At 40.0% G+C, this 13,795-nt stretch overlaps 1 protein-coding gene across 3 annotated transcripts in view; it reads left to right on the top strand.

Moving 5' to 3' along the window:
- The first annotated feature begins 875 nt into the window (after positions 1 to 875).
- KIDINS220 (kinase D interacting substrate 220) overlaps positions 876 to 13,795 on the top strand; it is a 63,789-nt gene continuing 50,869 nt past the window's right edge. For all 3 annotated transcript variants that reach the window (XM_060234130.1, XM_060234139.1, XM_060234149.1), the window contains exons 1-12: positions 876 to 1,024; positions 2,865 to 2,963; positions 3,233 to 3,331; positions 4,220 to 4,318; positions 4,701 to 4,802; positions 5,779 to 5,877; positions 8,261 to 8,458; positions 8,584 to 8,682; positions 10,364 to 10,462; positions 11,422 to 11,520; positions 11,801 to 11,978; positions 13,460 to 13,624. In XM_060234130.1, coding sequence (XP_060090113.1) covers positions 917 to 1,024; positions 2,865 to 2,963; positions 3,233 to 3,331; positions 4,220 to 4,318; positions 4,701 to 4,802; positions 5,779 to 5,877; positions 8,261 to 8,458; positions 8,584 to 8,682; positions 10,364 to 10,462; positions 11,422 to 11,520; positions 11,801 to 11,978; positions 13,460 to 13,624 — 1,444 coding nt within the window. In that variant the 5' untranslated portion in view covers positions 876 to 916. The remainder of the gene's footprint in view (positions 1,025 to 2,864; positions 2,964 to 3,232; positions 3,332 to 4,219; positions 4,319 to 4,700; positions 4,803 to 5,778; positions 5,878 to 8,260; positions 8,459 to 8,583; positions 8,683 to 10,363; positions 10,463 to 11,421; positions 11,521 to 11,800; positions 11,979 to 13,459; positions 13,625 to 13,795) is intronic.

Genomic DNA, 13,795 nt, shown 5'->3' on the forward strand with positions numbered 1-13,795 from the left:
GCAAGTTCTACTTACTATGCTGCTACTGTTTTCAAAATCTCTGTATGTCAGTAGCTGAGATGTCAGTTATAAACTTTGTTTATGTAGTTCCGAACTAGAACTGATGTTTTGAATGTATCTTCCCAGCATAAAAGAGAAAAAGCAGCCACATGGAGCCCCAGTTCATATTGGGGTTGTGGTGTGTGTGGGGGAAGGGGGGGATGATTAACTTTCATTGAACACCCCTTGTGCTGTTATAATGCTGGAAAGGGACAAAGGGCAGGTTAAAGGAGTTTGTTCTCTTTTTATCTTTCTTGAGTTAACAATGAGCTTGGAAGGAGCTGGTTTTGGTTAGCAAAACTGTCAGTGCTGGGGAAGGGTTTAAATTCCTGAATTGTGTTACCTAAATGCTTCATTTTTAAAAAGTCTATATGGAAATGGCATTCTAAACATTTTATTTCAGGCAAGAAAATACTAGTTGAAAAAATGTAACCATATTGTCTTGAATTAATTCTTTGGTTTGGTCAAACTCTTTTTATAATACCCATTTTAGCCACGTAGTCCACTTGTTCTAACAGAACCCTGTCTGAAGCATCTAAGCCTGTATTTTTCTATTCTGCATGGTCTGTCACTTATCCTATTACTCTGCCAGTTCATTACTACTCAGCTTTGTTATTTATAATAAAGGTTTTTTCCCTGCCTTTTTGCAGAACTATGCATTGCTTCTGTTTTCTTTCTAGCTCCCAGAACATTTTTGGTGCAATCTCAATAGTATATAATGGAGGGAGGCATGGTATCGGGATATCAGAGCAGCAGGAACTCAGCGTTTTCTTGTGGTATGGAAAGCTTGATAACGCTCTCTGGTTCAAGAGACTAAAATTGTCTCTCTTTCTGATACAGATAAACAGCACTAAGGAACCTGATCTTTTATTCCAAGATGTCAAGTCTTGTGTCTCAGAGTTTGGTGACGTATGTGGAAGAAGAAAATGTTCCTGCATTGAAGGCATTTCTTGAGAAGTGCAAAGATGTGGATGAGAGGAATGAGGTAAGATAAATTCCCAAGATGACTTAGAAAAATGTTGAATGCCATTAACAAATAGGCATGCCTTGAAGATCTGAGCCATCTTTGGGGCATGTTACATACCTCTGGAAAGTAAAATAAATGATGGGCCATCCAGTTAACCTTGATGTTCTAAAAAAATTGATACTAAATTGGGAAGATCCTAAATTTTAGAGATAGCAGTTGTCTTATTTTAGATTTACGGTCATCATCATCAATGTTTAATATGGTCTTAGACGTGATTTATGGTCTGTCTCCCTGTTGTTTAAAGTCATGTTATGGCATTTTTTACAGCAATGAGTTAAGATGATAGTCCCTCCTACATGTGTATGGAGGTTTCTGAAAGAGCACAGAAATATGTGCCAAATGTAGATGGTGGTTTAAAAAAATTGCAATAGAAACGACATATTAAGTTTTAGTACAGTTCTTCATCAGAAGCTAACCTGTGTGACTTAGGCCACCTTTTGACCAAGCGCCCCATGTATTCAGTCCAGTGCTTTTTGGAGGAACAAGGGTTCAATGTGTCACGTTCTGAATACTTTCTACCTTCGAGAACTGAGTCTTGCCATGATTGCATTTCTTATGTATTCATACACTTCTGCTCTGATTTTGCCATGTTATCATGTCTGGATTATTTGCCTGCTTTGTTCTGATTCTGTCTGTATTCTTTGTAACTTTGTATAAGTAACCATTCTACCCTAGCCAGCTATATGCATTCCTTCTCAGAGTTGTGAAGGTCACCAGTTATCTACAAGACTAGAGAATTTTTTGCTTTGAATATTACACCTGCCAGAATTTAGCCACCTAAGGCCTGCGTAACTAATTTTTGTTTTTGTAATTTTAAAAGTGTGATTTGATCAGCACAGGTCAGTTTTAGCAAGAACCGTGTTGCTGTTAACAGTTAATCATTAAACCCTAATTTGATTTATATCAAAGAGATGTGATTAATGAGTGTTGACCAGAACTTGATATCTACATCTTCATATGCTGTATATGCCATGAAGATTGTAGTTTTAGTCACTTTTACTTGTGAATAAATCTTATTCACTTTTACTTTAATGGCATAATTAAATGTTTCTCTCATTTGCTTTTGCATTTGAGGAAGTGAATATTTGTTTTGAATTAATACCTGTTTCCACTAAGCAATATAAAATTCATGTAGAATTAACTTTATTTTTATTTAATTTCAAGAAATTATACTTGTTTTATATCTGGTGATGACTTGCATATATGAAATGGCCATCAAGGGTCAAAAGGTACAAATGGAACAAATATGTTTTCATGATAGTTGTATAGGTCTTCAGCAGCTCATTTCAGAGTAGAGCTAATCAGTATATGTAGTTCTATGTAGTTCTAATATGATTTATTTTCTGTTACTGGGCTGTGATTTCAAGGGTGTGCAGGGAGAAATTTATTTTTTCCCCCAGTGGGCAGTTGCAAGATTCCCCCACAGGACAAAAAAATCTTGAAATGCCAGCCCTAGCACCTGCATTTCATAAGAAAGGTTGTGCTGTGTTTGGGAGACTTGCTATGGTTACCTTCCTCTTCCCTCCTGTGTGCCACACTGAAATAAATCAGTTAGGGCTGGGGTGTGAAGATCTTCAGGAATTACAACTAATCTCCATATTACAGAGATAGTTTCCCTGGAGAAAAAGGCTGCTTGGGAGAGTGGACTCTATGGCATTATACTCCAGTGAAACCCCTCCCCAGGCTCTACCTTCAAATCTCCAGGACTTTCTCAGCCTTATTCTCCATCAATCCAGAATCCAGATGCTCTTTAATTGTATATAAGTTTTACAAACTACAGTTCTTTATGTGTTTTCAGAATGGACAGACTCCATTGATGCTCGCAGCTGAGCAAGGCAATTTAGAAATTGTCCAAGAATTGATAAAGAAAGGTGCTAACTGCAACTTGGAAGATTCGGTGAGTATAGAGGTTGATCTGGTCCTCCTTTGCTGTGTCTTTTCTGCTCTCATTCTATTGTATGTGCTACTCTGCATACTGGATCATACTTTACCTGTCTCTCTCTCCCAGCCACCTGCAATCATTCATTATTAATAAAGTAGTGTAGGATATGGGAATCACTTCTTCAGAGTTTTCATTCTTTTATGAGTGTTTATTTTAACTGGCGCAGTCTCTTGAGTATATGCTTTTAATTACCAACTGGATGCTAATTTTATTTTTTCCTTTAGGATAACTGGACAGCTCTTATCTCAGCAGCTAAAGAGGGGCACACTGCCATTGTGTCAGAGTTACTTAACTGCAATGTGAACTTGGAACATCGAGACATGGTATGGTATCTTTGGCTTTCAAAGGATTTGTATATTTTAAGCCTTTCTCAACCACTAACACATGAGCTCTAATTGCGTTGTTGTTTTTTTCCCTATAAGGAATGATAATAAGGGAATCAGTATGTTTTTAGGATAATGAACAGTGTATCTGGTGCCTTTTCTCCAAAGCTGCAAAATTTCCATTGTTTGAAGGTTTGCAGAAAGTTGAGGATTCTTTAGAAGCTTTGTGAGGAACACTTTCAGTAGCCCAGAAATGGGAAGTTTTAGCACACCTTTCCCGCCCCTTCTTTGTTGTTTTTTGTTTAAAAACCATGAATGAGCTATATGGACGATGATCTTGAATCTGAATAATGTTATCCTTGTATTTCTGAATTACAAATCTTATGGATGTTTATGGTAATGGATACCAATAAAATGGCAAACTAGTATAACTTCTATGACTTCCATAGTTTTGGCTAAAAATAGAGATCTTTACTATACATAATGGGGAAATATGTGAACAGGATCTCTGTTTCTTAAAATCCTTACTAGCAGTTAAAGGGAGCTTGGATTGGGATCCTAGTGCAGGAAAAGAGTGGTTTAACCCTGTCTGTCTGTGCTGTTTCCTGGAGGGAAATTGTGCTTCCACCAGAGCTGTTTGCTTTACTGGAGACAACTTATTGGTACCTGATGGGTATTTTTGTGTTCTCCCTTTCCCCTTGGAGGGGGCAAAGAACTCTGCTGGAGAAAGGCAGTTTGCATCAGGGAAAATTATATGTGTGGGGCAGGTTGGAGACATCAGAGTCTGGATTTGAACTGCCTTTCCCTGTTTTCTATTACTCTTAGAAAGGGAACACAATACAATTTAAATTCTTGTGTTTAAAACTGTTGTTTTTTTCTTTTTCACAGGGCGGCTGGACAGCTCTCATGTGGGCATGCTACAAGGGCCGTACAGAAGTAGCTGAGCTGCTTCTTGAAAAAGGAGCTAACCCAAACATCACTGGTCTGGTAAGGTTATTACATGTTACACTAGAATCATCGTGAGAGGAACTCTGAAATTAAGAGTTGTTAGGTTTGCTAAAAATAAGTACAGTGTTATTGAATGGGGCTTTTCACTGCAACAGTGAGTTTAGGATTGTGGCCATAGACTGAATCTGTCATTGAAAACAAGCTGTCTTGAATCTCATTCTTACAAGTTTTCAAAATTCATGAAGGTTGTTTCTAGTGCTTTCCTTATAACAGAATTGACTTGTCCATATTAGAAGATTATTAAAATACTGACTGACTTTTCTGTCTCCTAGTTTATCTGAATTTATAAATGTTTCCTAAGAAAGATAAAAGGTATATACTTTTATTTTTATAAGCGTCTAAACATATTTTCTTTTTCAAGCAATACAGTGTCTATCCCATCATTTGGGCAGCAGGGCGAGGCCATTCTCGCATAGTACAACTTCTGCTTCAACATGGAGCTAAGGTCAACTGCTCTGATAAGGTAGGCTAAACTAGTGTTTTCTTTAAATTACAGATTGAACTCTGGTACCTTCAGAAATTAAATTTATTCAGAATATTATGAAATTTAGTGCCCTGAGTTGTATTAGTCTTACTGACAGGAGTTGGGATAGTCTGCAGCAGAGAAGTTGTAGCATTAGAATGTAATACTCCAGTTTATGGGCTTTAAACATACTTTGCTTTCAGGTCATTTTGAAAATGTTTGCATAAAGCCATCTTAGGGTCCTTTCTGCAGTCTTGCGGTTTTGCACATTTAGTGCCTCAGCAGCCTGTGCAGCTAAAAGTGGGTTCTTGTGCTCCTAGCACTTTATTTGCATTTATTTATTAAGAGCATATTTGTTCTGTTTTTCCCCCCAGCTCAGGCTACTCAGTTCAGTGCCTCAAAGTCAAAACATTAAAAACATTTAAAAATGCATATAATTAGGACTTTTTTGGTAGCAGGAACTCCTTTGCATATTAGGTCACACACCCCTGATGTAGCCAATCCTCCTGGAGCTTACAGCAGGCCCTGTACTAAAAGCCCTGTAAGCTCTTGGAGGATTGGCTACATCAGGGGTGTGTGGCCTAATATGCAAAAGAGCTCCTGCTACAAAAAAAAGCCCTGCATATAATCATAAAAAACATCAGCTCAACAAAATACAAAATACAGGAAGGAGGGTTGTGGAAGGAACTCCAGATAAGCTGCTGGTTCAGCCTGGGCAGTATTGTTGGGGCATCTTTGTGAGAAGCATTCACTCTTCAGGTCAGTCTGCAAGCAGAGCCAATGGCACCATGCAATTTGGGGGTGGGGTGGATCAGGGCTCCACAGTTTTTCCTGTGGAGAGCTGGCTTGATGATTAAGATCATTCTCATGTTATTGGAGGACTAGGAAATTTTCTGACCTCTGTGTATATCATGCTATCTATGGCATTCCATCTTCTGCTTTATCAGATCACTGAATAGGTGTTTTCTCTTTCCAGTATGGTACTACATCATTGATCTGGGCAGCAAGAAAAGGTCATCTGGAATGTGTGAAATATTTGCTGCATATGGGAGCAGATGTTGATCAAGAGGGAGCTGTGAGTACCCAGTCTCCATTTGTTTCAAATATAATGTTTGCAACATATTGAGATAAATATGGTAACTCTAAATCTAGGTGATGCAGTGGGAGAGTGGTTCAAATAAAACTTACTAAGCATTAATTCTGCAACAAAAATCGTAGGAAAGTTGTTGAAACAAAATAATGTGGAGAAATGTGTGTAGATGATATCGTTGTTATTATTATTATGAATTGTCCAGTTTTGTTATCAGTTTGGTCCTTAGTGTCTTTCAGGTATTGCCATGCAGGTGCATTTCCTTCCAGTTGTCAAAGTGGATTTTGATTGCAATCTTTTTTTGTATTGTGATTAAACTGATACTGTAAATATGATAGAGTATAAATAGTAATAATTGGAACACATAATTAACCAATAGAAACATTCTTAAAGGATTGTTTTTGAAATTGGACTAGTTGCTTATGTTGTGCTCAGGTTTGTTCACTACTTTTGGGAATGATAGATTGTAATCCTCAAAATATCTCCTTTCCCTACTTTATTCTTTTGCAAATGGAGTATTTTGGCTTGGGTCTGTTGTGAACTGTGGGTGTTTGCATTCTGAACACCAAGCAGTTTCTTACTGTGGACTGTCCTTGGTGCCATTTTCTGGACAGGCCCAGAGATATGTGACGCTTTTCTCACGAGTTGGGCCATCTTTTAGGCCGGAATGTAATGTTAAAGTTTTTATTTTTTAATTTTATTTAATTAATTTCTATTTCACCCTGCCTGCAAATGGGTCTCAATCAGGGTGGGTTACAACATAAAAACCGTAACAATAATATCATAAAAACTTGAACATCAGTTCCAGTCGGAATGAATAAAGATAGCAATATTGTCCCGAGTCTATGTCATAGTTGTAGATATTCAGATATAACCACATCCAAAAGTCCCTGGGTTAGCTAGCTCCCTGCCAGTAGCAGTGGGGCAAAACAATGTAGCAGTTGTAGGGGAGGGGAGCAGGAGAGACTGAGTAGTATCAGATGTCCAATGCCTCAACTGTAAGCCTGGTGGAATAGCTCTGTTTTACAGGCCTTGTGGAATTGTAAGAGATCCTGCAGGCCCTGATCTCTATTGGGAACTCATTCCACCAGGTCAAGGCCAGGGCTGAAAAGGCCCTGGCCCTAGCTGAGACTAGATGGACATCTTTTGGGCAAGGGATTACCAGCAGATGCTGGTTGGCTGAACATAGGGCCCTTCAGGGAATGTACGGGGACAAGCAGTTGGGCAGCTGTGGTGGTCCCTGGCAGCTCAGGGCCTTAAGGGTTAAAACCAACACCTTGAAACATCTGGAACTCTATCAGCAGCCAGTGCAATTCACACAGCACTGACTGAACGTGTGCCCATGAAGACACTGCAGATAGCAGGTGCACGACTACATTCTGCACTACCTGCAACCTCTGGATCAGATACAAGAGTAGGCCCACATTGAGTGAATGAGTTACAGTAGTCCAATCTGGAAGTGACCGTTACATGGATCACTGTAGCCAAGTTGCAAGTGCAAAGTTAAGGGACTAGTTGCTGAGCCTGCTGAAGATGGGAAATGGCTTAAATGTAAACCTCTACTTCCACCTGCGATCCTTTTCCCTTCCAGCTTTTTGTCAGTGTAAAATCAACCCTTGGCTGCACTCTGTGACTGTTTTGAGCAAAAAAATAAATGAAAAGTATCAGAAAGAGTGATACAATTAAGAAAATGCTAATGTTTGGAAGTGAGGCCATCTGCTCCCATCTGGTGGAGTCTAGGAAGAAGTTGTTGTTAAGAGGACTGCTGGAGTTGTGGCAGGTAGTGTTCTAAAGTCCAAGTTGGATATATGTAATTAAAACCAGGTTCCTTCACAAGTGACTGAAATTGGTTCTTTGTGGAAGCTGGAGGATCTTCCTGAGTTCCATTATAGCAAGTGGCAACGGAAAGAAGGTTAAGCAGCCCCTTCTTCTCCCCCTCCTGTTTCTCTGCTGTAACTTGAATCTTCAAGGGGTGTTTCTACTTAATAAAAATGCCTGATGAAAGAGCTGAGCAGTAAAATGAGTATGTCCTTGTTTCTGATGTAATTTCCAAGTTCAGCTGCAGTAAATGAACAAATAGAACAAGCACACACCATCATCCCTGAACTCTGGATCCCAGCTCTCCTGGTCTCTTTCACCCAGTGTGTATCTGCCGTGGTCACACTTGAGAGAGAGGGCTGCTGCATAAACTATCACACCAGCAACAAGGAATTTCTCTTAGCTGTCTTAGAATGCATGGTTTGTTTTGGATTAGAATAATACCCTTAAGTATGGAAAATAAAAAAAATCCAAAAAGGGGCTCTCTTTGACAAAAGCATTCTGTGTGTGCTAATCTTTTGTTTATGTATTTGCTTCTTCCCCTCCCCAGAATTCCATGACTGCACTTATTGTGGCAGTAAAAGGTGGTTTTACAGACTCAGTAAAAGAAATTCTGAAGCGGAATCCAAACGTAAACTTAACAGATAAAGACGGGAACACAGCTTTGATGATCGCCTCAAAGGAGGGCCATACTGAAATTGTGCAGGATCTCCTAGATGCAGGAACCTATGTGAATATTCCTGACAGGGTGAGTGTTGTGATGACATGCTTGTGTCTTACTCATACCTGTGACTTTAAAAGCTGCTTGAATATATCAGAAGTATATTTTGGTTCAGATGTGAGTAACCTATGTCTATTGTGCTTGAATTGCAGAGTGGAGATACTGTACTGATTGGGGCTGTCAGAGGGGGCCACGTTGAGATTGTGAGGGCCCTGCTTCACAAGTATGCTGACATAGACATTAGAGGTCAGGTAAGTAATTCAGTGTTGACGTTAGGGTGAACCAAAAGAGCCAAGAATATCCTTTTCAGCATAGTCAGCGGAGGCTGTTTGTAGACAGAAAAGGCTGCTGCCTTCTCAGTGGGAGATAGTTGTACTACCGGATTTGACACGTGAAAGAACTGTGTGATTAACACAAAAGTTGAGTTTGTCTTTTTAATCACTGTAGAAGTAGAGTTAGGAGCTCCGTGGTGCAGAGTGGTAAAACTGCAGTACTGCAGTCCAAACTCTCTGCTTCATGACCTGAGTTTGATCCTGGGTTCAGGTAGCTGGCTCAAGGTTGACTCAGCCTTCCATCCTTCCAAGGTTGGTAAAATGAGCACCTAGCTTGCTGGGGGGAAGTGTAGATGACTGGGGAAGGCAATGACAAACCACCGCGTAAAAGGTCTGCCATGAGAACATTGTGATGCGATGTCACCCCAGAGTTGGAAATGACTGGTGCTTGCACAGGGGACCACCTTTACCTTTTTTTTACCTTTAGTTGCTTTCTCAAATTAAATTTGAAAGCCATTGCTTTTAATATGATCTGATAAAAATGGCACACACACCTATCCTGGGCACTACGCACTCTGTTTACCAGTGATACCAGTCAGGTGACCCTGAAAGCAGGTGTTTGCCATCCTTGGGATATGGCTGCCTTTGCTCACCTGTGGAAGCGGCAGCTTCCTATGAAGTGAAATGTGCTGAAGCTAACTTCTCTCAGTAATGGCTGGAGATGGATTAGGAAATAAAATATTGCCAAGGAGTCGTGTATAATGAAACCATTTAATTCAGCTTTGTCCTGAAGAGAGAACCAGATGTATTTCTGGTATTCCACTGTTACAAGGAGTGGTACCTGGGATTTAATGTCTTATATATAGACTTCCCCACCCTTCCAAGTAGTAGAAGAAGAGGAGATTGGATTTATATCCTTTCCCTTCCCCTTCTCACAACAGGGACCCTGTGAGGTAGGTGAGGCTGAGAGAGGTCTTTTGAGAAATGATCTTGAGAAAGCCGCTCTTTCAAGGACTGTAACTCATCCAAGGCCACTCAGGAGATGCATGTGGAGGAATGGAGAATCAACCTGATTCTCCCATATTAGAGTCCATGCGTTTAATCACTACACCAAACTGGCTCTCATATTATGGAGCCCTTGGCTACTGCTGTGATACATGTAGCCCAGTGCATACACACCACATTGTAGTTTTTAACAGTTGCCATGTTAATTTTACAGTCAGTTCATCCAAGCTTACATTAAAAAAAAAATTCTCCTTTATCCCAAGGCACATTCTAAGCATAGCCATGCATCTAGACTTGGCAGTAGCACAGTAATTAGACAGTGCTCTTCATCCCATTTAGCTATAGAGGGATATTAATGTCACGCATAATAGCTTTTTAGTGAAGTAGTTTTAGAAGGCCTGGCGCTTGTGCGAAAATAGTAAATAAGTCTCTTAACCGGTCACCCTAATTTTGAGTCAAAGTCTGATTAGGAAATTGCTTTGCTTCTCTAATACTGAATAAGAGGCTTCCTCTGGTTGTGAAGGCAGGCTCCTCTTTTCCATTTATGCATTGTTTCACTTTACAGTGTATTGTCAAATACAAGTGTTAGTTTATGAAGTGAATCCAGCTGTCTTTAAAAAGTGCTCATTGAAGATGTGGTGTGTTTGTTTCACAGGATAACAAAACTGCCCTGTATTGGGCTGTTGAAAAAGGAAATGCTACGATGGTCAGAGACATCTTACAGTGCAATCCAGACACCGAAACATGTACAAAGGTAAATGTATGGTGAATGTTTTTATCTTGGAATCAGCCTGGTGTGGGGTGTATCGTGCAAGCATTTTTTTCTTCTCTTATCTCTGCAGTACTAAATTTTACAGTGCTTTTACAAACTGGTCTTCACTGAAGAGGAAGACGGTGTATTCAATTGCTGCTCTAGCTAACTTCAGAATTATTCTTCTGTACTAGATATTTCCTTGACAGGGTTGTAGTTGCAGAACTTCCCGGTCGCTGAGCTACCAGTGGCTCAGCTGGTGTGTTATTGTCTCTTTTGCCTCCATTCTTCTCTCTTTTTCATGCTTTTAAAGAATAATAATCATAATCATATGGTAGAGTGTGTAGTATAGTCAGGAGTTCCTAAGATTATCTGGTGGCGAGAAATTTTAGCTCTAAAAACAGACATGGCTTGTAGCAATAGTATATGCTGGAATGAATATATATTGAGGTATCTAGACTTAGATTTGTAGCTACTTCCTTTGTAGAAGTTTGTAGTGGTAACAGTTTTTATCACATTTCTTTTAAGTTGTTCGTTTGATATGTGGTCTGATAGGGAAGTGTTTTTATGTAGCTATTTCCCTCAAGGTACATGCTCAGTTTTGCATAATAAAGTTAAACGTTTCCTTATGTTTAGTCTTGTACTCAAAACGAGGGTGCCTAAGTAATGATAAAAGGATTAGTAATTATCAATTGTTGTAGTATTCCTAATTTTATTGGCCTTAAAGATAGAAATGAGTGATAGTAGGTAATCTTGAGAAAAGCAAAGTGAAGGCAGAAGCTTATCTGTAACATCCCAGAAAGAAAAGTGCTTGTAGTGCATTTCAACAGTATAAAAATGTTGGAATAAGGTAAGAGGGAGCAGTTCTTAGCAGTTACAAATCTTGCTTCACTCATATTGAGTGTACTAATGCAGACGTACTCCTGTTTTCAAGAAATATTTGATTTGATTTTTACACTTAGGATGGAGAAACACCTCTTATAAAGGCCACCAAGATGAGAAATATTGAAATAGTAGAACTACTGCTTGACAAAGGAGCTAAAGTTTCTGCTGTAGACAAGGTAAAATCTAACCAGTGATTGGTATGTTTAAGGTCAATTGAAAACAACTGACTGAGGGCAGGCAAAATGTGTTTGCTGCAGGCATGTATATAACTTCGGTGGGCTGGCAGGCTGTTCATTTTGATTCTAAGGAGAAAATGCAAAAGGACAGGCCTCTATTCTAATGTGGGTAGGATGGGATGGACCATTTCAACTTTCAGGCATGTGCATTGTTTTGTAGTAATGTGTGTTTTCTTATCCTGGAACACTGATGTTGTTTGTCCTGTAACAATTGCTGTAGAAAGGAGATACTCCACTCCATATTGCTATTCGAGGGAGAAGTCGGAGGCTTGCAGAGCTGCTTTTAAGAAATCCCAAGGATGGCAGGCTACTTTACAGACCCAATAAAGCAGGAGAGACACCTTACAACATAGACTGCAGCCACCAGAAAAGCATTTTGACTCAAATATTTGGTGCTAGTGAGTATTGACTGGTTATTTTCCTTAACGTGCTTTGGTTCTAACCTAATATCCTAAGAAAATTTAGACATGGGAACTTGGCAGCATTTGTGCCCTCGGAGCCTTGTAAAATGTTGTTCCCAAGGGTTGGCAATACCCTTGGAAATGCAGCTCAGAGGTAGGAACTGGACAAGTAAAACTGATGGAAACTTCTGTTCCATCCCCACTCTTTCACAGAGTGCTGGGACTCCTGTAAGGGTCAGTAAATGAATTTTCCCATCACTGTATCCGACACTGTTCCTGAAGATCTGATCTTCATCAGAGTTCACAGTAGTCTGATAAGGTAAGAGGGAGCATCTAGAAAAGAAAAACAAAAATTAGGAATTCAGGACTTGCAAAGTAGGAACAGTTCTTTTACTCAAGAATTTCAGTGTGAATGTGTGCATACCCAAATCCATTATTCTCCCCCCCCCCCCAAAAAAAAAAAAAATTCCGGGAAAACCATGTGAGAGCTATAAACAGCCTCAGATTTTATTGGTCTTTTGCAGGGGTTGTTTTGTAGAAAAATAGGTGGTGGAGCTCATTAGCACAACTCATTAGCATATGCCGCCCTCCCTTTTGCCAAAAGCAATCCAATGCAAGAAAGGAGAGCCCCGGGTGAGTGAGGCCTGCTTGGGCTGGCTAGAGATCCAGCCAGCTCAAGCAGGTCTCGCTCACCTGGGACTCTCCTTGGCTGCCGTCCCCCACAGTCAAAAGGCCAGCAAGCCACCCACCACCCAAAATCACATAAGAAGTTGAGAAAGGGTGGTGTGGGCTTCTCCAGGGGTTAATGAGGGCTGCTGGGGGTATGGCAAAGCTCCTGGTAGCCAGCTGGCTGCCCACAGTCCTAATCCAGGTATTATTATGCAGCTGCACCTACGATTCAATGGACAAGGTAGGTGGTGAGGAGGAGGAGGAGGATGAATCCTCAGAAAGGTTCAGGAGCTGTGCTTCTGTGAGCTCCTGCTGAATTCAAGGCCTGGTCTCTTGTTTAAGTTTTATTGATCTAATTTCTCTTTATTTTAAACTATAATTTTTTTTCTTATATATAGAAGCAATACTGGTGCACATCTCCATGTTCTTAAATCTGTAAGGAAGTATACACAAAATAATCTATAATAAATCCTCCGTAAGCTCTGGTTTTATCTTTAGTGCTAGAGAGTGCTGACTTGATCCTTGTCAACTGAGCTTATAAAGAAGAGTCATTTAAAGGTGTACCTAGCATGAAAGGAAGCTTGGGGAAAGAAGATCAAAATGCTTTGTGAGGAAATGAATATGTTTTAGTATATAGGGAGCCATAGCAATACTTCTGTATGTTGGAAAGAGGAAATCAAGATGTCAGTAGCAGAAGTGCCTTGGAAGGGACAGGAGGAGTTGAGAGTTTATTTTGGAATTAAAAGTGGGCTGGGTCATGATTTCGTGGCAGTATTATTTAATGACATGATGCCTGTGTGATGTTGCAGGACATTTATCGCCAACTGAGACTGATGGCGACATGTTGGGCTATGATCTCTATAGCAGTGCATTGGCTGATATTCTTAGTGAGCCAACCATGCAGCCACCTATCTGTGTGGGACTCTATGCTCAGTGGGGGAGCGGGAAATCTTTCCTGCTGAAGAAACTGGAAGGTAAAAATTTTAAGCGTTTCAAGTGAATGTTGCGTTAAATTTTAGCTGCTTAGTTTGTATACTATTTTATAGCTGTATTATTGTGGTCCCGGTTTTGTCTAGTTGCTTAAGCAGTGTCCCTGGCAAAGGTCCTTAATTTGTCAAATCATGTGTAGATGGATAACCCCAATA

Source organism: Heteronotia binoei, chromosome 1, assembly GCF_032191835.1.
Source record: "Heteronotia binoei isolate CCM8104 ecotype False Entrance Well chromosome 1, APGP_CSIRO_Hbin_v1, whole genome shotgun sequence".
Taxonomy (NCBI): domain Eukaryota; kingdom Metazoa; phylum Chordata; class Lepidosauria; order Squamata; family Gekkonidae; genus Heteronotia; species Heteronotia binoei.